The 23781-nt window shown below is 34.3% G+C and overlaps 2 protein-coding genes across 3 annotated transcripts; one reads left to right on the top strand and one right to left on the bottom strand.

The window, feature by feature from the left end:
* The first annotated feature begins 34 nt into the window (after nt 1–34).
* LOC6649149 (molybdenum cofactor synthesis protein cinnamon) lies at nt 35–3770 on the top strand. The gene is made up of 7 exons (XM_002071668.4): nt 35–66; nt 160–950; nt 1009–1187; nt 1248–1676; nt 1735–1897; nt 3374–3472; nt 3543–3770. Exons 1-7 carry the CDS (start codon nt 36–38, stop codon nt 3684–3686), a joined length of 1836 nt encoding a protein of 611 aa, XP_002071704.1. The 5' UTR covers nt 35; the 3' UTR covers nt 3687–3770.
* LOC6649148 (uncharacterized oxidoreductase SSP0419) lies at nt 3754–22056 on the bottom strand. Of its 2 annotated transcripts, none has more exons than XM_023179582.2 (4): nt 21829–22056; nt 21519–21576; nt 4415–5202; nt 3754–4339 (listed from the first exon to the last, which is right to left on the bottom strand). In XM_023179582.2, exons 3-4 carry the CDS (start codon nt 5190–5192, stop codon nt 4113–4115), a joined length of 1005 nt encoding a protein of 334 aa, XP_023035350.1. In that variant the 5' UTR covers nt 5193–5202; nt 21519–21576; nt 21829–22056; the 3' UTR covers nt 3754–4112. The 2 variants fall into 2 exon arrangements, with proteins under 2 accessions (XP_023035350.1, XP_002071703.2); XM_002071667.4 differs by having other exon boundaries at nt 21932–22056.
* Between the last annotated feature and the right edge of the window lie 1725 nt (nt 22057–23781).

Raw genomic sequence — 23781 nt, 5'->3', positions numbered from 1 at the left:
TTGACAGTGGAGCTTAAAGTTATGCTTATGACGTAATGGAGTCCATAACATTTGGTGTATTGACAAGTGAGATGACAACTATATGAGAATCTTATGTGAACCTCTAACCTAATAACGTATCCGCATCCTATTCGCCAACCTCCTTGCCCCTTTTGATAGTTAGTGACACCTGTTTCCAGGAGCCGTCCAAGGATCGTAGTGGACCCAGACTGGTTAATCTCATCCAAAGAGATTTCCAGAATTCCAGCATCGTAACCAGTTATTTACCCGATGAGCGGGATCTCATTCAGCGAGAGCTGCGCAAGTGGATAGATCGTCAGGATGTTCGTGTTATCATCACCACTGGCGGCACAGGCTTTGCCCCACGCGATGTCACACCGGATGCCACCAAGCCGCTGCTGGACAAGGATTGCCCACAGTTAACAATGGCCATTGCTCTTGCCTCGCTGCAGAAAACGAAATTTGCCGCCCTATCGCGTGGTGTCTGTGGCATAGCCAACAACACGTTGATTCTCAATTTTCCTGGCAGCGAAAAGGCGGTGGTTGAATGCTTCGAGACAGTTAGTGACCTGTTGCCTCATGCCCTTCATCTCATGGGTGACGAGGTGGCGTTGGTGCGACGCACTCATGCGGAAATCCAAGGTACCGATCAAGCTGTCAAGGTCGACTCCAGTCCGGCTCTACGTGGTCATGTGTGTCCCCATAAAACGGGAGCCGGAAACGATCATGATCGAAATTCACCATTTCCCATGTTGCCCGTGGATGAGGCCTTAAGCATTATATTCAATGTTATCCAGCGTAGCACTGAATTGGAGAAATTGGTCAATGAACTCTCATCTCCGGTGAACATACCACCATTTCGGGCCTCCATCAAGGATGGCTATGCAATGAAATCCACTGGTTTCTCGGGCACCAAACGTGTTCTGGGATGCATAGCCGCTGGCGATAAGGTTTGCAATTAACCCGATTTCCATATCAATCCAATTCTAATCAGAGAATCTTTGGTAGCCCAGTGCGTGTGCCTTGCAGGAAGATGAATGCTTCAAAATCAATACAGGAGCTCCCCTGCCGGAACATGCCGACTGTGTCATCCAAGTGGAGGATACCAAGTTGTTGCAACGCGATAAATATAATAACGAAACCCTGGTAGAGATTATGGTCGAACCCAAGGCGGGATTGGATGTGCGGTAAGTGAGACAACTTTTTTAAACCAACAAAATAAAACTTGTAACTATTTTACCTTTCAGACCAATTGGCCATGATCTGACCAAAGGCGATGCTATATTTCCCAGCTTAGATGCCTCACCGGTTGTGGTCAATTCTCTGCTGGCATCTGTGGGCAGTCGTCAGATTATACGAAAACCCAAAATAGCAATTATCTCAACGGGCAGTGAGCTTCTCTCGCCCAAGGACGCGCCAACAGTTGGCAAAATCTACGACTCTAATACGACCATGTTGGAGCAGTTGCTGACCTACTTTGGCTTTGAGTGCATTCAGGCCAGAGTTCTCAGTGACAGCATCGAAGCTATTACGGACACCTTGTCTGATCTATTTGATGTGGTGGACTTTGTCATTTGTAGCGGCGGCGTCTCCATGGGCGACAAAGACTATATCAAACCTGTGCTCGAAAAACTCAATTTCCAATTGCATTTTGGACGTGTCAACATGAAGCCCGGGTAATTTTAGAACCAATTGATTGACTAGCTATGTTTTTTCAAAGTTTTGTTTTTCTAGAAAACCCATGACATTTGCCAGTCGCCAACAGAAATATTTCTTTGGACTGCCGGGTAATCCGGTTTCTGCTTTTGCCACATTTCATATATTCGCCCTGCCCGCCATACGTTGGGCTGCCGGCTGGGAACGGACCAAGTGCAGCCTGCCCATACTGAATGTAAAGGTATTGAAACATATTGTGAAATAACACATTACACATTCAATTCGCTGTCATACATTGAGACGAAACTGTTTCATGATTGATATGAATGGGATCGATCGAAATGTCATATTTCAATATGGCATTGATCTAGGTCATCGTGCATTTGAGAATTTGTTTTTGTTTATCGTCAGAATGAACAAAAAATGTTGTGCGTCAAGTGTGTTCTTATCTCTCTCCCTCTCTCTCTCTCTTCAAGTACTTCATGGCGATAGCAAATCAAATTGAATCCAACCAACATACCAAATGAAATTCTATTCATTCTGTTATCTCTTAAGGCATAACACAAACAAGTCAAATACTATGCAATACGTAAAATCATTAAGAATTATTCCAGAAAAACCCCAAAAAGCAACAATCACGATGAATTGAAAAAAAAACTTAAAGTTCGCATATCTTAAACTTTACATTATATCTTAAACTAATGGATCGGTGGGCTTTAGTTATATAATAGATTACCTAAAGAACTTAGCTTCGTTAGTTTTTTTTTTTTTGCCTTTTTGTATTATATTCATAGCAGTATATAGATTTTGCATTAGTTTTAATAGTTTTGACTGCAAAAAAAAAACACTTGTTTGATTTTTGTTTATCTAAATAATAAAAATTTAAGAAAATGAATATCAATAAACAAGTTAGTTAGATTTTAGTGATAGTTTTCAGAGTTATATTAAAGAATATAACAAATATTGCTTATAAGTGATTTGGATTCGTGTCAATTTAGTTGGTTCAAGTTAGTTAGTTAGTTAGTTTGCTTTGATAAAATGAAACCCAAAACTTAAAGGCGCAAAAATAATTTCAAAAATTGTATTTCTCTTAAAGTAACTCAGACTAAATCTAGTATAAATGATCAGACTTACCAAAAGCTAATAAAACAAACTTAATTTTTGCATATTCAATTTTCTATAAACAACTAAAAATGTTAAAAAACTTTCTGAAACCTGTCTAAACTTGCTTTTTAAAGAGTCATTACTTAAGTTTTGCAAACATTGATTTAAAAAAATTACTCATTATAATTTGTAAACCATTTAATTTGCTAGTTTTTTTTAATCAAATTTCGATGTTACTTTGAAAAATCGTTCAAAAATTAATTGAGTTTTAACTTAAAACTTTTAAGTTAGCAATGGTTAGGCTTATATAGAATATTAATTTTTTGTTTTTTTTTTCTCTTTAAAACTATATGATACCAAAAATATTTGAAATCAATAACAAGTAAAAATAGTTAGAAAAAAATATGAAAGCTACCTAAAACAATTGCTAAACAATGAAAAAATAATCGATAGAAAAATGAGGTAATTTATTAAATTTAATAACGTGTGATTTATTCAATTTAGATTTCTCCTAGAGCGAATATGTATGAGAAATCAAAACATTTGAGGAAACCTTTTTTTTACTTTTTTTTACTTATTAATCCTTATATTTTTGTATATTTAAATGTGGCAGCTGCTTAACGATATTATCCTAGATGGCCGTCCAGAGTATGTGCGTGCCTCAGTGATATGCAGGAATGGACAACTTTGTGCCACTGTCACTGGGGATCAGGTAAGTGAGGTGTTCCATCGAATTGGTTGGCGTTTATCTTTCATGACTAAACTAAAAACTATTTTTACAGATCAGTAGCAGATTGCAGAGTATAGTGGGGGCCGATGTGCTCATACATTTACCTGGCAGCACTTCAAGCAAACCGCAAGCAAAGGCAGGTGATATTTATTCTGCCTCTGTGTTGCGTTACGATTTCATATCAAAATACGAATAGGCTGTGGATAAAGAACCATCTGGCCCCTATGCGTTTCGAATATAATTAATGATTCATGGTGTATGTGTATAGATTAGCACAAAAGTTAAATTTCTTTTTTTATTTTCATTGTTTATATTGAAACCGTAAACATTAGGTTTTCTTAATGTTCTCTTATTTTTCATTTTTGTCCATTACATTACACCTGTTGAGTGTGTACAAAAGTAATAATATAATATATAAAGAAATCCTTGCAAAGGATAAGAAATTCAAAACACAAAAAAAAAAAAAATTATATATATGTATATCTCTCATATATGTATGTATGTGAGAGGAATCCAAAAACAGGTTGCGGTCTGTGGTTAAAACGAAAGCAAAATTGAAGGGTAGGAGAGGGAGTTGGGATATGTATATACAGGAAGAAAGTTTGTGGGCTTTCGGTGCAGTTCAAACAGATTGTGTGGCAGATGCCTCATTGGCCACGGCAACGGCTGGCCTCTGGATACGCAACGAGGAGCGACATGGCAGCGTGAATTGATACTTGTTGTGCGAGAGCAGCGTGTAGCGTTGTTGCGGCGTAAAATCCCACAATGCCCGCTCGATCACTTGCAGGGCCGTCGGACTGAGCACATCGGCCGTATATTGAGTGGGTGCACCGGCATTTGCTGACACGGCTGCGAATGGATAACGATAGATAAGGATGTGGAGATTACAAAAAACACTTTTGTGTTGTGTTGTTTGGCACTTACTCTGAGCCACTGGAGCCTTGTATAACGATTCGGCTGTCATGCCGCATGTGTCCAAGGCCACAACACTGACACCATATGGCTGCAACTCCTTGCGCAATTCCTCGGCACATTTATCGACAGCAACACGCGATGCATTGAAGGCCACCAGGCCATCACCGCTCGAATTGGTCGAATTGGTTCTGGCCCCACCATTTGTGCCGCCCAAATATAGAAGACGTCCCCGGGTTGGTCGCAAGAAGCCCACAAAAGCCTTGGCCACACGCAATGTACCCAGTATATTGGTCTTTAGCATATGTTCCCATTGCTGTACATCCTGGGATTCGACACGACCGCGAAAGACACTGCCGCTTGTATTGATTACGGCCGCAATGCCCCTCTCATCGGCATTTAGATGGGCGCCCATGGCCACAGTTGCCTCACGCAACACATCCTCGCGGGTGACGTCCAGTCGCATGGGTATGATGGTGCCACTGATCGGATCCTCGCTATATTCACGGATTTTCATCCAGCCGCAAAGCAATTTCGCTGGCAACGAATCTTGAGCCTCCTTCATTCCGGCAAACACTCGGCAACCCTTATTCGCCAGATGTGTGCACAATTGGAGACCCAATGCCGTGTCCGCACTCGTGACCAGGACCACACGGCTCGGTTGCGCTTCCGCTGTACAGATTTCATTATCCTCGCGCACTTTGCATATCAAATAGATGAGCAGCGCACCGGCAATCGAGAAGAGTGCCAGCAGCTGGAAGGCCAACACCAGCATGGTCATTGGCTCCATTATGACATTTCTGTAAGAGAAAGAAAAACAAAGCAATTTTTTAAACTATTAAATCAGGTTGAATTAGCTTCGTAAGAGGAAGTATGATCCATGCTTCCTTCCCAGAGAAGTTTAATCTTAAGCATAGCCAAACAATGTCATCAATATATGCAAAGCAATTACTTAAATCTCAATGACAATTAACTTGTGGCAATTTCTGATCGATTTTTGAAATTCACGCCTTACTTTCTTAAAGAAAAGTGATTAAAGTCTCAAAATCTTATATTTTGGACAATTTCCGTAATAAGTATTAATGTGCATGATGTATCATTAGGGTTTTTACTTTTTAAAAATCAATTGAAAATGACTTTTGATTTTAGTTTTGATGTTTTTTAAACGTCAAGTTACGATTTAGTTGGAATATGAATTAAGATATTTCAATCGGTTGGAAAAAACCTAGATTGTCTTACAAAAGGCTTAAAATTTTTAAATAATCTAGCCAATCTAAATAATTTTGTAAATTTTTTGATTATTTAGAAAGTTTGTGTTTCGTTTTTCTTTCTTCTGAACGGCATATGAATCTAGAAAATACATTTTTCCCTCAATTTGTATTCTTTTTTCAAGATTTTAATTTTTAGATATCATTTTAAAACCGTATTAACACACTATTATGCTCATATGTATATAAATCTTTTAAGAAATCGGTTTAAAAGTGGCCAAATAACAGCTTGTGAAGACAAGGAAATTTGAAATGGGCTATTTCATTTTCATTCATTTCATTTTGCTTCTTTCAAGTAAAATAGTTTGTATAATGTAAAAATATTATAGAATAGCCCTTAATGTATTAAATTTTGTGAATTTTCGTTGAGTTCTAAAGTCTTCATAACTCAACTGATAAATAATTGTTGTAAAATGAAATCGATTGAATATTTCGAGTTGAAAGAGTATAACTTTATGTTTTAAATTAACAAAAAAATGCACATTAATTCATACATTAGGTCACCTATTGGACTACTTTTTAGCTCCCGTTTATTTTTTCCTCCTCCAGTTTGACTATTTGCTAATGAATTTTTTTCTTTTAAACTTTTTGTATTAATAGAAAGAATAGAAATTAAGTTTGGAGAGTAATAAAATCTCGACTTGATGTATGTACATATATAGGAATAGGTGGATCTAAGGCTTTCCCAAGACTTTTCTCCTTAAAATATCCAATATTAAAACGTTTTGATTTTCATTAATTAATGGTATTAAGCGAACCTTAATTTTAGGTGCAACAACTGTTCTAATCATCAACAGATTTATCTAGAATCTAATTATAGTCAATTGAAAATATGAAAACCCATAACCCGATCCTGGAGCACTCTATTCAAAATATCATTTAAAGTACAAATAATTGGATTCCATTGAACTGAACTCACTTAACCAAGTATATAAAAAGTAATAATAGAAACTAAAAAAGGGAAAATCCTTCTATTATGTGTTTTGAAAATCGTTGCCAATTGGCAACTGCAATCTGCAATGACTGCAAGACGAGACGACGCCATCAACACCGTCAAGCTTGGCTGGATGAGGAGGGAGTTTTAGTTGGTGTATCTATAACTAAGTACTTGAATGTATTTCACTTCTTCTCCTCCTACCTCACCTGTCCACGATGTAGAGCATTTTCACTTTAATTAATACTCGTTATGCAGTGCAAACGTATTAAGTTACATTTTTTTTTTTTGTGAAAAGTGTTATTATGGCAGAGTGATCAGGGGTGGTAAGGCAAATGGTGGGGAGGGGAGGGACGTTTTATAAAATATTTTACAGATTTTAATTCGCTTAATTATTGCAAATATTTTGCTCCCTCCTCTCCTTGCCATGAACGACATGAACAGAAATCGAAAAGCCAGAGTCAGAGACTTTACTTTTGTTTTTTTTTTTCTTTTTTGTTGTTTTCTTTTTTAAATGAATGTACCTATGTATATATATATATATATATATCTATGACCATACGATATACAATATACACACACGGAACGTGGCCAACGATGCGTGTCCAGTAAATTTCGTGCATTTGGCAATAAATTATGTCTACGTGCTTCTCAAGTTTTCACTGCACGCGTCAAACAAGAAGAAGATGGAGGAGGAGAAGTAGCAGATGGAGGAGGAGAAGTAGATGGAGTTAAGGTTGGAACAAAGATCTCTAAGAGGCTAATGCCGATCTACAAAATGCGTTGCCCAGTTGTTGTTCCGGTGCGCCTCCTCTCAGTCGCAAAGAAGAAGCAAAAATTTCACTGCAACGCATGGAGGACCCCCCCAAACACCCCTCCCCACCATAAAAGAAAACATCGTTGACATGCGGAAATGGGTTTGCCATATTTGGTGTGCAGCCGGGCAGAGGGTCGCCTCTCCACACTTGGTTATGGAGTTTTGGCTTTGGCGTTTTTGGGGTGTGTCTGTGTGTGTGTGTGTGTGTGTGCGATGCATCCGCACAAAACGTTGCGTAATTACATATATATATATCTATCTATCTATATATGAGCTCTCCCCCAAAAAAGGAAATGCAAAAAGTTAAACAAAAATATTAGGAGAAAGGGAAATTTCACTATGCATTTACTACTTGCAATTTGACTTGAGTAACTTACTTACATATATATATATAATTAATCGGGTCAAGCAACTGTCTGATAAGTTCAATGATCAACATTGATTAAATAAATTAATAATAATTAACCATAATCAATTGCCGGTCAACTGTAATCCAATTGGGTCGACAGCACAACTGAATGGCTGATTGATTGACTAACTGACTGACTAGCTGACAGTCATTAGAACACACCGAGTTCCGTTCAGCTTTTGACATAACCAAGTCTAAGCCACATCGAAGAGGCCGACAAAATTAACTATCAGCACGATTATTTACGCAACGGACACGACGACAACAATTTCATTTTCTATTCCAACTTTAAATTATGCAATGCAATGGACTTATTCAAAGTTAACAAACTGTCAGCCGTCCAAAGAAGATGCATTTCCTGGAGTTCCTTACATTGACACATGAGAAATTGGGTTGAGGTTCGTTTCTCATAAGAACGATCAGTTCAAAAGAGACTGAACCTTGTTGCAAAGAATTATCTTGCTTATATGGCAAGTCCATAACTGAATATGTTGGACTGAACCCAAAACCGAGTTCCAAATGTTAGTATTGACTCTGGTTTAGGAGATATTCTAACCAAAAAAACGCAAAAAATTTAAGTTTTTTTCTATTTTTGAGGTTATGTACATAGCAACAACAATATAATTTAACATTTTATAATAATTAAGTATATATAAATCATTTTTTAAAATTTCATTTGAATTAAAACATTCAAAAAATCAATTTTATATGTCAAAATGTTGTTATTTTTTCACAACTTTCAAGTTTTTTTCTCCCCCAAATGATAGTGAGTAAGTAAATATTAATAGAAAATTGTATATTTTCAATATAAAGCATTATGTACATATATAGAGTAAATGTAATAGGAGAATCTAAGCGGGGGAAATTTGCTCCCAAAAGTATGCAAAAAGCCGACCAAGAATTCGATTTTTGCGGATGAAAAAATTCCAAAATCAAGCATTAATTGTACAAGGCATACGAAAAGTTATAAACTTTTTGCAAATATTGAACACTTCCAGCCTATTGTATACTTAAAGAAGCTTATTTCCCCCAGGAATATAAGACAAATTGTCCTCCAAAGTATGCAATAGTTAGTTTTAAATTGTTATAACTTATGTTTATAAATGGAATTTGTTTTCAACTGCATTGGCATTATTATGTATGTATATATTTTAAACATACTACAGCAACGCTGGAGAGATTAGGCGAACAAATTCAACAAAATTCCTAAAAATACTTAAATCTCGGATATGAAACCCTTTAAGATCCGTCTAGGCCACTGAGTAGTATAATTCTTTTCAAGTTCATTCATTCTAGGGCACTTGATTTTACAAGAAAATCACATCTATAAAGGAATGTGCATTAATGTGAGATCAGAATGTTGTTTTTGTCGTTTCGTTTAGGTACAGTCACTCTTCGAATTGCTGCAAAATTCTACAACTACTAATTGTTAGAAAACTTCCCGCACCATATTCAACTACATAGATACAAGATACATCGACATTTAGAGGTCTATGGTGCTTTTTGACTAAAAATTTAACAATAGAATATTTGAATGCTAATTTGAACGCTAATTGAAATGTTGAGAGATTTCTCCGACAATGAGATATCTATTGATGGCAAAAAATTTATAGTGAGGGGGGTGGGTGGAAGGAGGCCTCTCCATTTGGTTGGTTGTAAATGCCATTTGATTGTTTTTCCTTTTTGTTGCTGTTGTAAAATAAGTGTCTCCATGTATGTACATGGCCATATTTATGTGAGTTCCGCCTTAAGTTGGCTCATTGCTCTCCAGGACATTGCCTTATGGGTGCTCTCTCTCTCTCTCTCCGATGAGAAGGAGTGGCAAGGGGAAGGGGCTAATCATTTAAACAAACGCTTTTGTTTCTTACGAATTGCGAATCGTGTATTATTACTCACATAAGCCCAGACTCAGACTCAGTCTCAAACTCAGAGATGGAGACGTATGAATGTAGTCATGTTTGTTTTATGGCCTGCCACGTTATTTGGGGTGTGTTAGTGCTTACACACACAAACACACACACACTCACACACAACACAAATATGTTAATTGCCACATTTTGCTGATTTTGTTGTGGCCAAGCGGGCAACAGCAGCGCATTCATAAGATCGTATTTGTTTTTTATTCCAACATTTCAACCCAAATATGTCAGACCCTGCGACTGTTGAGTCTGACACTGGCTGGCAACTCTTCTCAGACATCAGTCTGGCATCCCAATGCCATGAGACATACAGAGAGAGAGAGAGAGAGGGAGAACGATCGATCAATTGTATAGCGTATAGGTTACGTATACGCAGCGTGGGGCAGGTTAAATGTTTTTTGCTTAAATGCCAACTCACATAATCAGAGACCACCAACCCTCCCCTCGCCCTCTAAATACTGATGATCGATAGATGAATGAATGTACCCATGGATCAATTGTGGATCGTTAGATAGATGCAGGTGTTTTTTTTTTCCAACAACTGACAGGAAAGATGTTAGCCATCAGGTTAATTTAAATTGTTTTGAATTACGATTTTTTGGTTAAGGAATTTAAAACCAGTTTAAAGACCATTCCAAGCTTGTCATTGAAGGAAAAAAAATTCAAGCTTCAGTATTCAGGAATGTTTAGAATGTATTTATGATTTTTATATCTTTACAGGGGCTCATAAAATGAGACATTTTTCTAAGGGACAAAATGTTTGCTAGAACTCAAGCTTTGAGATAAATTTATAATCTAAGTAATAAATTAAGTAACTTTGCCATAGTCGAAAGTCATTTTTTGATCATCTTTCCTATTTTCTAATAAAACCGAATATTCTATACCGATTATTCTTATTACCGCCTATATGAAACTAATTCTATACCTAATTAATAACTTGTTTTCTATTAAGTTCTTAAGCCAATCTTATATATTTAAGTTAGTAGTGGAAATATTTACTTAATTCTTAATCTGCCATTGTTTGGATTTATAGTTTTCTACCATAGGCAGAAATAATGAAAATTTGCCCCTTAAAGTATGTAATATGCTCAGATGTTTCATTATTTGCAACAAATTACACATTTTTCATATGCCTTGTAACTGAAAAATTGTATACAAGCAATGTTATTGTTAAAAATCCTTTGAAATTTTCTAGAAATTTTTACTAGTTAACCAAGTCAGAGGTTTTCAATTCGTTTGTCCTTCTACCAAGACCCGTTTACCAACCAAAAAAACATTCACTGTCTTCATAGTTGGTAGTCACGTCATGGCTAGTCACGACTGAGATAGGTAACTCTGAGGTGATAAACTGAACCCTCTAGCTCTAGCTACTTGAATTGCATGCCAATGCATAGCCTGGACACCTAAATCTATATACATATAACACAAATATTGAAATTCATATCATTTGCCACCCGCGCAAGAAACCAAAACAAACAAACAATCGTGGCGATGGCCAAAAAATAAAAACAAAAACTAAACGTACGATTTCAGCATATTTTCACCTTTTTTTTTTAACAAATATTTATGCATTCATGTATCTTATATCTACATCTTTATGGTATTTGGGCCACATTTAGGAAAGCGAGGGAGGAATCAGACACAAAACAAAAAAGGGGACAAGAGATAAAGAGAGAGAGAGAGAGAGAGTGAAAGAGTTGAGGTATCCAAATTAGCACCCATGAAAGAAATCTCCATCTGAGACAGAAACCAATCCCAAAAAAAAAAAAAAAAAAAAAAAGAAAAGAGTTTACTTCAAGTTGGATCACTCGACTTTTGAGTTACCGTGTGTTAAATTGATCATCTCTTTCTTTAATTGATCTCTTTTCAGGTTTGTTCATCTTTTGATATACCAAAGATTCGCTTAAAAATGCTTTTCTTATGGACTTTTTTGGCCATTAAAGACCATTCTCAAATTTATCCATAAGAAAAACCTTTGAGTGTAACTCAATATACTCATTTAGGCCAGTCATTCGTATAGGGTAACGAATGACCAACTAAATATGTACATAAAAAAATATTGAATGACTGGCTTTATGCCCATATGTATATTCATCTATTTACATATAACTAAGGCATACATATACATTTACATATGTATGTATATATACATATGTATATATGTTTATGGAAATGTGCCAAAGTCCAAGCTCTCCCCACTTGGCACTTGGCAATTGGCCGTCGTTGCCGTTGCCGTTGCCGTTGCTGAGGTGCAAATTAATTGGACTACTTCAACTTTTTCAATTCGTTTCATTTTGTTTTCATCGATTCTTCAATTATGGCAATTAGCCAATTTTGCGCTTTGCTTGAGGAGAGCACAAAAGATATAAACTAGTACCAAAAGGTAGTTGGCTTTGGTTTTTTTTTCTTTTCTGTTTTTGATTATTGTTAATCAACAATATTTTCCACATGGCTGCATTTCGGCCAAATTGAAGCTGTTTTTCATCATTTTCATTTTCTTTTTCGCTGTGTTATGCGATCTTATCAAGCCATTTTCCCCCCAATTTAAGCCCATGATAGGTTCAATGGTATTTCATTGGCCTTTGTCTGAAAGCAGCTAACGATGATTTTAACTAACATGAAGAGCCAATTTTTAATTATAGTATAGATGCTATCGTATTTATCGTTATATATCTCCCATTGGCTGTTTCTATTTCAAACTAGAATTACTTGAGCTTTGATTAAAAATCGGTTATTTAGATGAAGATTTTGAAAAAACTAGTCGATTGAGTTAAATTTAAAAATGTAATTAGATATGATTGAATCTTTAAAATTTAATGCCATAACCTTGAAACTAATCTAAATTTAAGAATAAGTAACGGTTTCCTTGCTTTTATTGGCTCAAATCATAGAATATATAAAAAAGTGACAAAATAAAAGTAAAATCTGAACAAAATTGGTTCGTTTCAAACACATTTCAGAAATAATAAAGTTTTTCCACTCTAGTTGTTGATTGATCAGTCAATCTATGTCAGCTATATCATATGGTACTCCTATTTAGATCAGGATTGCAGTCGGTGATATCAGTTTATCTAAGACCATGAGAGTTATTGAAACAGATTATGGGATTTACTTAGCATATACTAAGCCATTAGTCAAAAACTTTAACGCCGTCAGCTGTTCTTTTCACTCTTTCATTAGACAAGGCCAAAAAAAAAGGTATATCTTGGCCATTAGTAGTCGAATTTTTATGAAATTTCTTAGTTTGATAAATAATTATAGCAAATATTGGGGTACCAATTTTAATTAAGATGGCAGCAAAAAGTCCCCACTATATTGACTCTTTACTGTTTGTTACTGATCAAGGAATCCTAATCATTTATTTGCATTTAAGTCTTATCGATTTAAATCAAATGAAATTTGATGGGTAATCTGAATATTTCAAGGTGGCGGGGGAGGCTTTCCGTTTGTCCATGACTATGCGAAAATGTCACCAATTCTTCTTCAACTAACAGCAAAATCAACGACATTAACAACGACAACAACAACAACAAGATCAGCAATAACAACAAATAAACACTCAGCAATTTTTCCTTTTATTTATTTATTTTTGTTTTTTTTTCTTCTGAGTGCAATGAACTTTTAGCAAAGCAAACCATCCACAACAAAACCACAATACGTTTTCTACACCAACACCAACACCAACTCCAACTCGGATCCCATCTCCGTTTCCATCTCCGTTTCCATTTTCGTTGTCATCGCATTGTCTTTGAAGTCAAGTTTGAGGCGAGGCTTCAAGTGAAACGACGCCAACGACGACGACGACGATCAAGCCAAATGATTGCTATCATTTCGCCGCCGCCAACCTCCACCCACCGCCCACCTCCTCCGATCCCCATGAGCAATCTTCTTACAGCATCCAATTGCCACTTGAAAAAAGTTTTCAAGTTCAAATGTAAAACTTTGCAAAAATTGTTTTTACTTTTTCCTCGTCGCCTCACAAGATTAGATCATTCACTCGATGGAGGTGAGCTAAGCGCGGGCGTTGGTGGCGGGGGAAGTGGGGCATATGGATGACAGCATGATGAGCGCATCGTACAAAAGACAAAAATGTTAGAAGAAATAATCTTCATAATTTTTATTGACTCTCAATACCATTTGAGATCCTCCGAATGTAAGGAATCCCCTCATCAATTGCAAGGTGATTTCTATAACTAATCGTCTATAACGACATTATCGTACATATAATTTTTATGAGGTAATATACTTAAAGTTAGTCGTCTCATCATTTTTTGTGTTTGTTTTTTGTTTATGGCTCCAACATTATGTTATTTCTCACGCTGATTTTCTATTACATCTCTCTCGCACACACACACTCACTTTCTTTCTTTCTCTTTCACACTGTCAACTTCCAGTTTTTTGTTTAAGATGTGTGTGTGTATGTATTATAGCCTAATAATATTATGCATTTGAAGATTTAGAGGCGTTTTATTGGCCAACTTAAAGTTGATTCGCTTTGCTTTTTCGTTTTTTGTTTTTTTTTGTTTTGCTTGACTTCAAAGAAATCAAATGAAAAGAAAAGAAAAAAAACAATATTTGTAAATTGAATTTGTAAACTTTTTTTTTTTTTTTTTGATGACACAATCATCATCTCATGTTAACTATTAATAATATCTATCGTTTGATACGTTTGATTGCGCTTTTAGCCCCTATAGACATGAAAAGTTTTTATCGATGATTAACTATCCAAAGAGTTGAATTCAAGTAGCTGAAAGAATGCATAAATATCTGAAGGTTGTCTCGATATATACATATGTATGTATATAGAGGTATTCCGGATAATAAAACGTATCTGAAGAATGCGAAAGAGTGTGTAAGCATCTGGAAAAAAAAGTATCTCAAGTCTATGAAGAAATGTCTGAATAGCTGATGAAATTTACTTGCATCTTAAGACGCAATGTAAAGTATGTGAAGAAAAAAATGAATATTAAAGTAATGCATAAATATCTTTAAGATATAATCTCTTTAAGTATCTCCAGTGGCAATAAATATGTATGTATATGTGTGTATGTATGCGTGGTGTAAAAATAAATGACCAAGTATAGAGTCTAAATTTATTGCACTGGATCAATATCGCAATCCATTTCGAAAAGGGTACCAGGCGCTATGTGTACCTTAACATGGCCGGGATAACGTGGTATTCAAGTGATCAAGATAGATGTATACGACTTTTCGAAGATATCAGAAAAATCAAAGCAAGAGTGGTGGAAAGAAGCCAACTACAGGACACCATTTTAGACATCTTCTTGTGTGGATCCGATTCACATAAAGGTAATGCAACTACTTGGGACAGTAACCAAACAAATTGGTTAACAATAAGTCATTGATATACGCAATACCCACTGATCCACAGAAAATGCAAGCTATCGATCGACAACAAACTAATCATTTTCAAAACTAAATATATTCATGTTCCAGAATTGTAATGGCTATACCAATTCTTCAAGCCGGCTAAAACCCAGTTTTAATTAACTTCAAAAAGGTCGAAATCTAGACAAAAAACTGCTTCTCTACTTAAAACTAATTGCTTTAACGAAACATGTATATTATTCGAAAAAAACACACACATTAAATTGAATTGAAATAAGAAATTCATAATGATAGACTCGAAAATGATTCCTCCTGATATGCTCCAAATCTGAATTCTATAAAACACAATAACATAAATTTAGAAATAACTCAGAGTGTGATTAGAATTATGGCACTAAAACGAGTCGAAATTGATTAAAACATGGGATTAAAGGCAACTCATCGAGAAGAATTGTGGCTAGGGTAACATTATCTCACGTCAAAGGAGTCATTTATGATCAGAGATTTGGCTTAATCAGAGAGAGGATCCGAAAACGAGAAGCTGGATGGCAAATAAGTGCATCAAATAAACACATAACTTTCTGTAAGTTGATAATGGTTTCTTTTTTTTGATGTGACAGAAGCTAAAAGGCTTACTAAAAGAAATAATAAATTTCTAAAGTTGCTATAAATAGCAGCAGTTACTATTAATAGTTACAATCTAATCGTTAGATACCTTCTTGTTGGTTGCATAGAGTTTTCGAGTTGTGGAGAAGACGACAAAACTTGCAACAATATTTGTATGCAACATTCAACAACAATTGGCATCAGAAAATTTGATTGTGTACCAAATATAATTGCACTTTGTTTGCCATTTTTTTTTTCTTCTTTTTCTCTTCTGTTTTTGTTTTTTGTTTGTTTCTTGCCGTTGACTTTAGCTTTGACTGTTGCTGTTGTTGCTTTTGTTGGTGAATTTTTAAAACAAAAACATCCAATGCAATTGCAGTTGAAAAACTTTACGCTCCATTCAGCATTAAAATTACTTTGTTCCACTTTCAAAGTTATTTCTTCTTCTTTAACAACCAACCAACTGCCTTCTCCTTCAATGAATTGTTATTATTTTGTTGCTTTTGCACTTGTATTTAGCAATGATTTTTATTGCGTCTTGGGCATTTGTTAGCCATGAGTTGGCAACAGCAACAGCAACAGCAACAGGTGGATTCAGTTAACCAGAGTCCATTTCTCTCTACAAAACATACATATTGAATGGAATGTCACGAATGGCAAAACAATTGGAGAGTGCGTTAGCGGGAATCGTTGAGGCGTTAGAACGATAATGAAGATCTACGTGATGTTTCAGTTTATGATGTAGTGACCCCTATCCTGATGTATGTGTCACTTGGCATTTGAACGTGCCAAGCAATATCTTATGGACACACAAAAAGTTGCATTTTTCTAATCGATAAAAAATGCAAAACGACAAAGACTTGAACTTGGTATTAGCTAATTAAAATGTGATTTAAAAGGCATTAGTAAGTGCATTGGGTCAAGAGTTTTTTTAATAATACCCTACAGATAACTAATTCTAAACTAGAGATGACACAATCGTTGATTGTTATCGAATTAGGCCAGTATTGCACGTCGAATTTGGTATGTAAAGAGATCTACCACAAGAATTTACGAAAATTGCGGATTTCTTTTGGTTTTTAAAGTTATAATTGATTTCTTAAATTAATTAGTATATTTAATAATAACCTATAGATAATATGATCTTCAATTGACGTCCGTTTTGAGGGCTTTATCACACCTTGAGGTTGGGTTTTCAGCGATGTATTTTCAGTTTTTCTGTTTTCCATGTAGTTTTAGATCAATTTTTCATGACATTTTATCATTGTTTGTTATCGATTTGGGGTTATATTACATGTTGTCTTTGGCTTTTAAGAGCTCTAATTCAAGTTATTATTGAATTTTCTGTTTCCTTGACACCTGCAGATCGGTTTTTGAGTTTGACAATTGATCTATAGCTGTCAATTAGTAGGAATTGCAATAGTTTGGTTCACTCTATTCAGGAAATTAATTGGCAATTGTCTCGAAATGTACCACAAATCTTTTGGTATCTTGTCATTTCTCAAACACACACACGCAAATATCCCGTGAGCAAATGAAATTTATACCAAAAAAAAAAAAATAATTGCCTCAAAGTGTTTGGCCGTATTTTCGATTTCAGGTGCGCTTTGCCTTGCCTTGCTTCGCCTTGCCTCTAGCAGATTTTCTTTATTAGGCTGCTTGACTTGGCTTTATGTACGCGCTGGGAATTTCAATTATTTTGTTATTTTTTTCGTTGTTATTATTTTTATTTTGAGTTTTTATGTACATGGTTAATTATTTGGTTGTTGGCTTGTTTCTTTTTTTTTTTTTTGTCGGCCAATTTGATTTCCATTTCAATTCGATTAGCAAAACAATTATTGCTATTTTTTCTTTTTTTTTTGTATTATTATTATTTTTTGTTTTCTTCTTTCTTTAGCTTATTTTTTTTTTTGTAATTTGTTTATTTTCATTTTGGTTTTCGACTGCAAGTATATTTATATTGGCTCCGATTCCGTCGGACTGTATGGCGCTGAGTCTCTGCGACTCCATTCAAGCGTCCTACTTATGGTTGTAGTTGTAGTTGTTGTTGCAGTCGTTGCTTTCCGCCAATTATTATGGCCAACATTCGACGGCGAGTCGACGTTTGTATGAAATTTCACTTTTTTTCTTTCTCTCTCTCTCTCTCCCTCTCTCTCTTTCTCTTTCTCTCACTCACTCTGTCTTCTGTTACTTTATTTTTGTTTGAATGTTTGAACTTTTTTTATCCAACGCACTGAACTGCAAAACAGGATGAAGGCGGCACAGCCCAGAGGAATAGAGATAAGTGCATGGCGAATGATTTGCAAAAACAAAAAACCATTCAAAAAAACCATATTGTCAACGAATGACGACTTGCAAAATACCCTAACTTTAGGAAATATTATGTAAATAAATCAATAAGACAATCGTCTTAATCTAGGTTCTTCAAATTATGCTCAAATACTTAATAAGATATATGGGAATTTCCAGGCATATACAATTTGCCCTGTATAAATTGGCGGATTCTGGGGGATGAAATGGAATCTAAAACAGATAATTTGCCCCAAAACTGAGTCCTTCGTAAGATACAACTATCCTTTGACCATTCCATTTAAGATGTCTTCATAATAAACTCAATCTGAAACCCATTTAAAGATCTTGACCTCACATATACCCTTTTAACGCATATGTAGAGTATAAATAACCTTATAGGAAACCCGCTTAATGGACAACAACAACAACAATAATAACCACCGCCACCACCATCGAAACGTTCAAATAATTAAAAAAGTTCGCTTTCACCTTGTCGAATTGTTGAATGTTTGTTTCTATTAAATATTTGTTTGGGTTTTTTGTTTTGGTTTTTATTTTTGCATTTCGCCCTGCAAAACGATTTACCAGGATTAAAAAAAAAAAAAAAAAAAGCCACCGCACCCAAACAACCAACAATGACAAAAAATACTTGTACTGAAGAATCACTAAATATAGCTTAAAGTTATTAACATAAATATATGGTTGTATAAACATTAAACTGGTTAAAAAAAAACAAAATTTGAATTTCTGATTTGTCATCTAATTAACATACATATATAAAAAAACTCAAATATTTTAAGCGATTTTTATCAATCATACGACATGTTGTACAACATCTACCTATAACCTATAACGTGGCAAATTGTGCTGATCTTCAAACTTTGTTAAAACACTCAAAAGAAATCGATAACTATGGAATTGTGCTAACTCTTTACCGATAACATTATAAAGTCGAAAAAGTCTTATTTCTATCAATCATACGACATGTTATACAATATCCATCTGAAAAAACTAGCACAAATTGCTAACAAACTTTCCGTATTAAGACTCGATAACTGCTATCGAATTGCGTTGATCTTTTATCGAAAAAAGAACGATATTTTGTCTACCTATAAGTCTCATACTAACTAGTTTAATTCAAATACAGGCATACCATTAATTTTCATGGTCAATATTTTATTTCCCACTCCTCTCAACAGGTTCAAACTCGTATTTTTTATATATGATATGGCACATTCCAATTAACATTTTCTTTGGCCTTTGGCAAAAGAACACACACGAAAAAATCAAATTCATTACCTAGTCTTGGCCCAAGCTAAGCATTAAGTCATAAATGATCTCTCTCTCGCTCTCTTTCTCTAGCAAAAACATGTGCATAGCGGACCTTTCTTCCTGCCCTTCCATCACTCATTTGTTTTGCTCTTAAACTAAGTAAGTGGCCCTAGTAACTCTATCTCTAAGTCTTACTTAAAAAAAAAAAAAAAAAAACTGCTTAAATTCCACTCACTTAACTCAACAAGAAAAAACAAAAAGTGGGCACTAAAATTCAAAACAAAATAAACAAAAAGGCTTAAAGAAAAAACAAATTAAAAATCTTAGTTCGAAGATCTAAATACCCTTTTTTTTTTTAATTTTTGACTCATAAGGAATTAAAAAACACAAAACAAAATTACTTATTTGGAAAGTATTGAGTGTCTGTTGTTTTTAAATTCTCAAATTTTGATTTAGTGAAATTATTTCAAGTCGTATTTATGTTTTTGTTAATTAAAATTTGAAATTCAATTGAAAACGTTATAAACTTTTATTGGAATCTTAAAAATATACTTTTTAATAAAGGTTTTAAAGATTTAGAAGACATTTAACATAAAATTCGCTTGCAATACTTGTTTTAAAGTTCTTTGGTATAACATTTTTCTAAAAATTAAAAACAATTGAAGAAAATTTCCGAATTTTATTTACTTTAAAATTTGTCAAAATATAAATATGTATATATATATATATATATAGTTTCATTTGAATTCACTTAATTTTCTCATAAATTGCCTGCCTTTTAGCCAACTCACAACAATTTTAGTGACGAATTCCAAAACGTTAAGGGAATTGACGCAATAATTTAATTTTTTAAACCTTTTAAATTTAAAATTAAACAAACTAATAAACAATTTTATAACTGACTTATATTTCTCTTAGTTATTCTTATTGCCAATTGAATTTGTTGAAAAATATTTACCTAATACAATTTTAACTTCATCAGAAATAGAATATACGACTAAAAAAAATGCCTATAGTAGATAAATATTAAAATTTTTATTGTCACCTATAATTAGGTATATTAAATAACAATTATTTTTCAATATCTCACTTCTACAATCAATTGAGTAAAAATGTTATAATAATTATTATTTTGTAATGTTTTAAATTAAAACTTATAACGTTGATCAGTTAGCGAATTCTCAAAATAGAGACAAAGAGACAATATTTATATATAGTAAGAACTCTTGAATTTACATAAAAATGATGTCAATAGATGAAATGAAATAAAATTTAAATTCTTAAAGTTTTTCAATTGCTATTTAGGTAATTAACTAATTACAGTTAAGTGAAAAGCTTAAACCGTTTTGCAATTTGCGTGTGCCAGTCTTTGAGAATTGTTTTTACTTCCAATTTAGGGTATTAGGCAGAATCAAGACATACATTTTAGTAGGTAAGTAAGTAAGTACTATATATATACATACATATATATATACATATATGTATATGTATGTATGTATGTAGATTTGTTTTTAACTTTTCTTCTTTGTCTCATGCCAACAACTAGCAACAACAACAACAACAACAATAAATTGAGATGCCAAAAGTATGATAAGTAGCTGGTAATTTAGAGATTCATTTTCTTATGACAAGCCCATACGCATGACACACACACACACACACACACACAGGTTCATAAGTATGTGTTCCATAAGTCGGTCGTATTCATTTGGGCTGGTCGGAAGGTGGGAGGGGGTTAGGGGTCTCTGTAAATATTTTAAATGCTTTTTAGCAATGACCTCAACAAAAACTGATTGTTATTGTTGTTGTTGTTCTTGTTGACAGTGGGCTATTGGGAATTTTCTTACAATTATTTTAGATAGAAACTTTTGATTTAAACATAGGATCTCTCTCTCTCTCTCATGTGACCTCATTTTAATTTAAAGAACAAAAACCCTAAAGAATACTTTTAATTTGCATAATTCCTATTTATTGATTGTCTTTTTCCTTGTTTTATTGATTATTGTTTCAACAGAAGATTGATGGATTTTTGGCACGAGCAAGAATTTTTCAAACCGTATCTTATATAGGGGTCTCTTTTGGCCAAGTCTGATTTCAATAAACATATACAATTTAATATACAAAAGTTTTTGAAAGTCAAACATTGACATTGAATACGGCTGCGACCAGTTTTTTTTTATTAAATATTTATTTATTTATTTTTATGTATGTATAAAAGTAAAGTATATATGTATGTAGGTTTGGGCTTACCTTTTCGCGTGTTTTTAGATATATTTAAAATATATTGATATCCTTTCAAAAATCCTTGCTAAAAAAGCAATGAAAGACAAATAATCACAATTATACGTTAATTAAGTAAAGTTGTTGTAATTTTACACCCAATAAACACACACACACACACACATAGATAAAACTCGCACTGATCTATAGAATAAATTTAGTTATTCAATGACCGTTAAATTTGTTTAAGGTTTTCGTTTACGGTTTCAATTTCGTTTGCAATTTTTCGGTTCTTTTGGGGTGTTTGATTTTTTTTATTTTTTTGCGGTTTTTGCTTTACCAATTTCATGCACAGTTTGGGCCACACACAAAACAAAAAAATGCGTCTAAGCTCGGCTTTGATTCGATATATTTTTCTTATATTCGCTCGCACTCTCCCTTACTAGTTTGGTTCTCTGCGCTACCGCTCTCTTTTTCCTTTGCTCTCTCTCTCGCAATAGGCCGCTCTCTTTCTTTGTGTGTGTGGGATTTTAAGTATCACGACTTGGCTGGCGGAGCTCACACCGAAGACTGGCTGGGGTCTGGGGATTTGGCATCAAGCTGGGGCTTCAACTAGTCACGAAGACGATATGCAAGTGTGTTCGGTTTTCGTCTTCGGTATATTTTTCGGCTTTCGCGTGCTGGCCCCAAAGGCGACAAAATGTCAAGTAAACGCCATGCACATGCATGCATATACAGGCAGGCACACACACACACACACACACACACATATGTACAAAGGGGGTCCTCTGCATGGATTTCAAGTTTTTAACTCAACTGGTTTTACAGTTGTAATTGCTTAACCCCCAACCAACTTTACTCTCCACCTCTAGCCCCCACCCCGTTTCCTTGGCTTAGTAGCTTCTCTTTGCCTTAAGCGTATTCAACCTGTTCGACAAGTGATAGTTACTAGTTTTTTTTTTTTGTTGTTTCTTTTCTTTTCTGGGCCCTAAGGACTTTTAAGGATCTTTAAAGATTTTCATTTAAGATCTTGGAAAGAATTCATTTTTGCATAAAAATCGCAAAAATTTTGTAAATATTTCATACCCTCTCACCATCATCAAAAAATTTGACATTTTAAGTGATTTAGGAAGCAAAACAAAATAAGATCCATCCTTAGATCACTTTTAGCTTTCAGTAAAAACCAAAACCAAAAGTTTTCCGATCTGCCTGTCAAAAACAAACGCTGGAATATCATGACGCTTAGTTGAAATCGTAAAAACAAATCATCAAAATTTCTGCTTTCTTAAGTAGATGATCGATTCTTATGATTAAAAAACAGAATTTTAGTTCCTTATGTAAATTAATGTAACAGAACTAAGCAATTTTGGTTTAAAGCAAACAATTAAAAATTATAGTTCCAGAGAAAGCTTCTTAGGAAAATGTTTTGCCAAGATGCTTCAGAACCAGAGCTAAACTATCTTTAATCCGCAATCACAAAAATACATATAAGAAATAATGTTATAACGTTCATACCACAGAACTAATATTTTGTTTCTTTAAATTATAGATTCTTAAGTAAATTCAGAAGCAGAATTCAACTAATTGAGGTCTGAAATATCTTGAAAAGAAACTTTTATCTCTAAACACGTATAAAATTATGAATGTGTATTGCATTTATTTTGAAAATGGTCTGAAGTAGCTTAAGAAGCAGATATATCTATATTTACTCATGGTTATACGACATTTTTTAGGTATTAAAGGCATAAAAGGATACAGGGATACAGTTCAGATCCGATCAGTGGCGGATCCTCTAAAATTTCTTTTATTTACCTTTTTCCGTGGGTTATGTTTTGATATCCAAAAACGCGATGATGTGCTAGATTTGTCTGTTTAAAGTTCTAGAATCGACGAATATTCTAAAATGCCTTAAAATTCCCAACTAGTTTTGAAAATATGGTAATTCTGAAGATCTTCAGCAAAGTTTGGTGAGAGATAGACTGGTAAGTGGTGGCTGGTAAGATAAACCTTAAGAAAAATAATATTTTAATAAAATCTCGAAAAAATCGGATTAAGAAAGGAAAAATTAATTTTTAGGGTGGCATTTTCTTCTTTAAATTTCCATAGATGGACCTCACATTGACTTAATAGACTTCAAAAAGTTCGAAATCTAGACAAATATTTGTATTAAAATGTTAACCTGCCTTATAAATAAAGGCATCAAAACTCGGGATCTACGGGAAAAAATGGAAATAAGAAAAGCAAAATTGATTTCAAGATGATTTTCGTCTTTTCCAATTTAGCTAGCAAAATC

Source organism: Drosophila willistoni, assembly GCF_018902025.1.
Source record: "Drosophila willistoni isolate 14030-0811.24 chromosome XL unlocalized genomic scaffold, UCI_dwil_1.1 Seg141, whole genome shotgun sequence".
Lineage (NCBI taxonomy): Eukaryota > Metazoa > Arthropoda > Insecta > Diptera > Drosophilidae > Drosophila > Drosophila willistoni.
The sequence above is the reverse complement of the archived record's forward strand: the minus strand, read 5'-3'. Positions and strand labels throughout refer to the sequence as shown.

Excerpts from the sequence above, each read along its gene's own strand:
- LOC6649148 (XM_023179582.2), bottom strand. The coding sequence starts at position 5,192 with ATGGAGCCAATGACCATGCTGGTGTTGGCCTTCCAGCTGCTGGCACTC. Across the intron at positions 4,340-4,414 it reads CAAGGCTCCAGTGGCTCAGA|CCGTGTCAGCAAATGCCGGT; the intron begins GTAAGTGCCAAA and ends ATCCATTCGCAG.
- LOC6649149 (XM_002071668.4), top strand. The coding sequence starts at position 36 with ATGGAGTCCATAACATTTGGTGTATTGACAA. Across the intron at positions 67-159 it reads AACATTTGGTGTATTGACAA|TTAGTGACACCTGTTTCCAG; the intron begins GTGAGATGACAA and ends CCCTTTTGATAG. Across the intron at positions 1,898-3,373 it reads TGCCCATACTGAATGTAAAG|CTGCTTAACGATATTATCCT; the intron begins GTATTGAAACAT and ends TAAATGTGGCAG.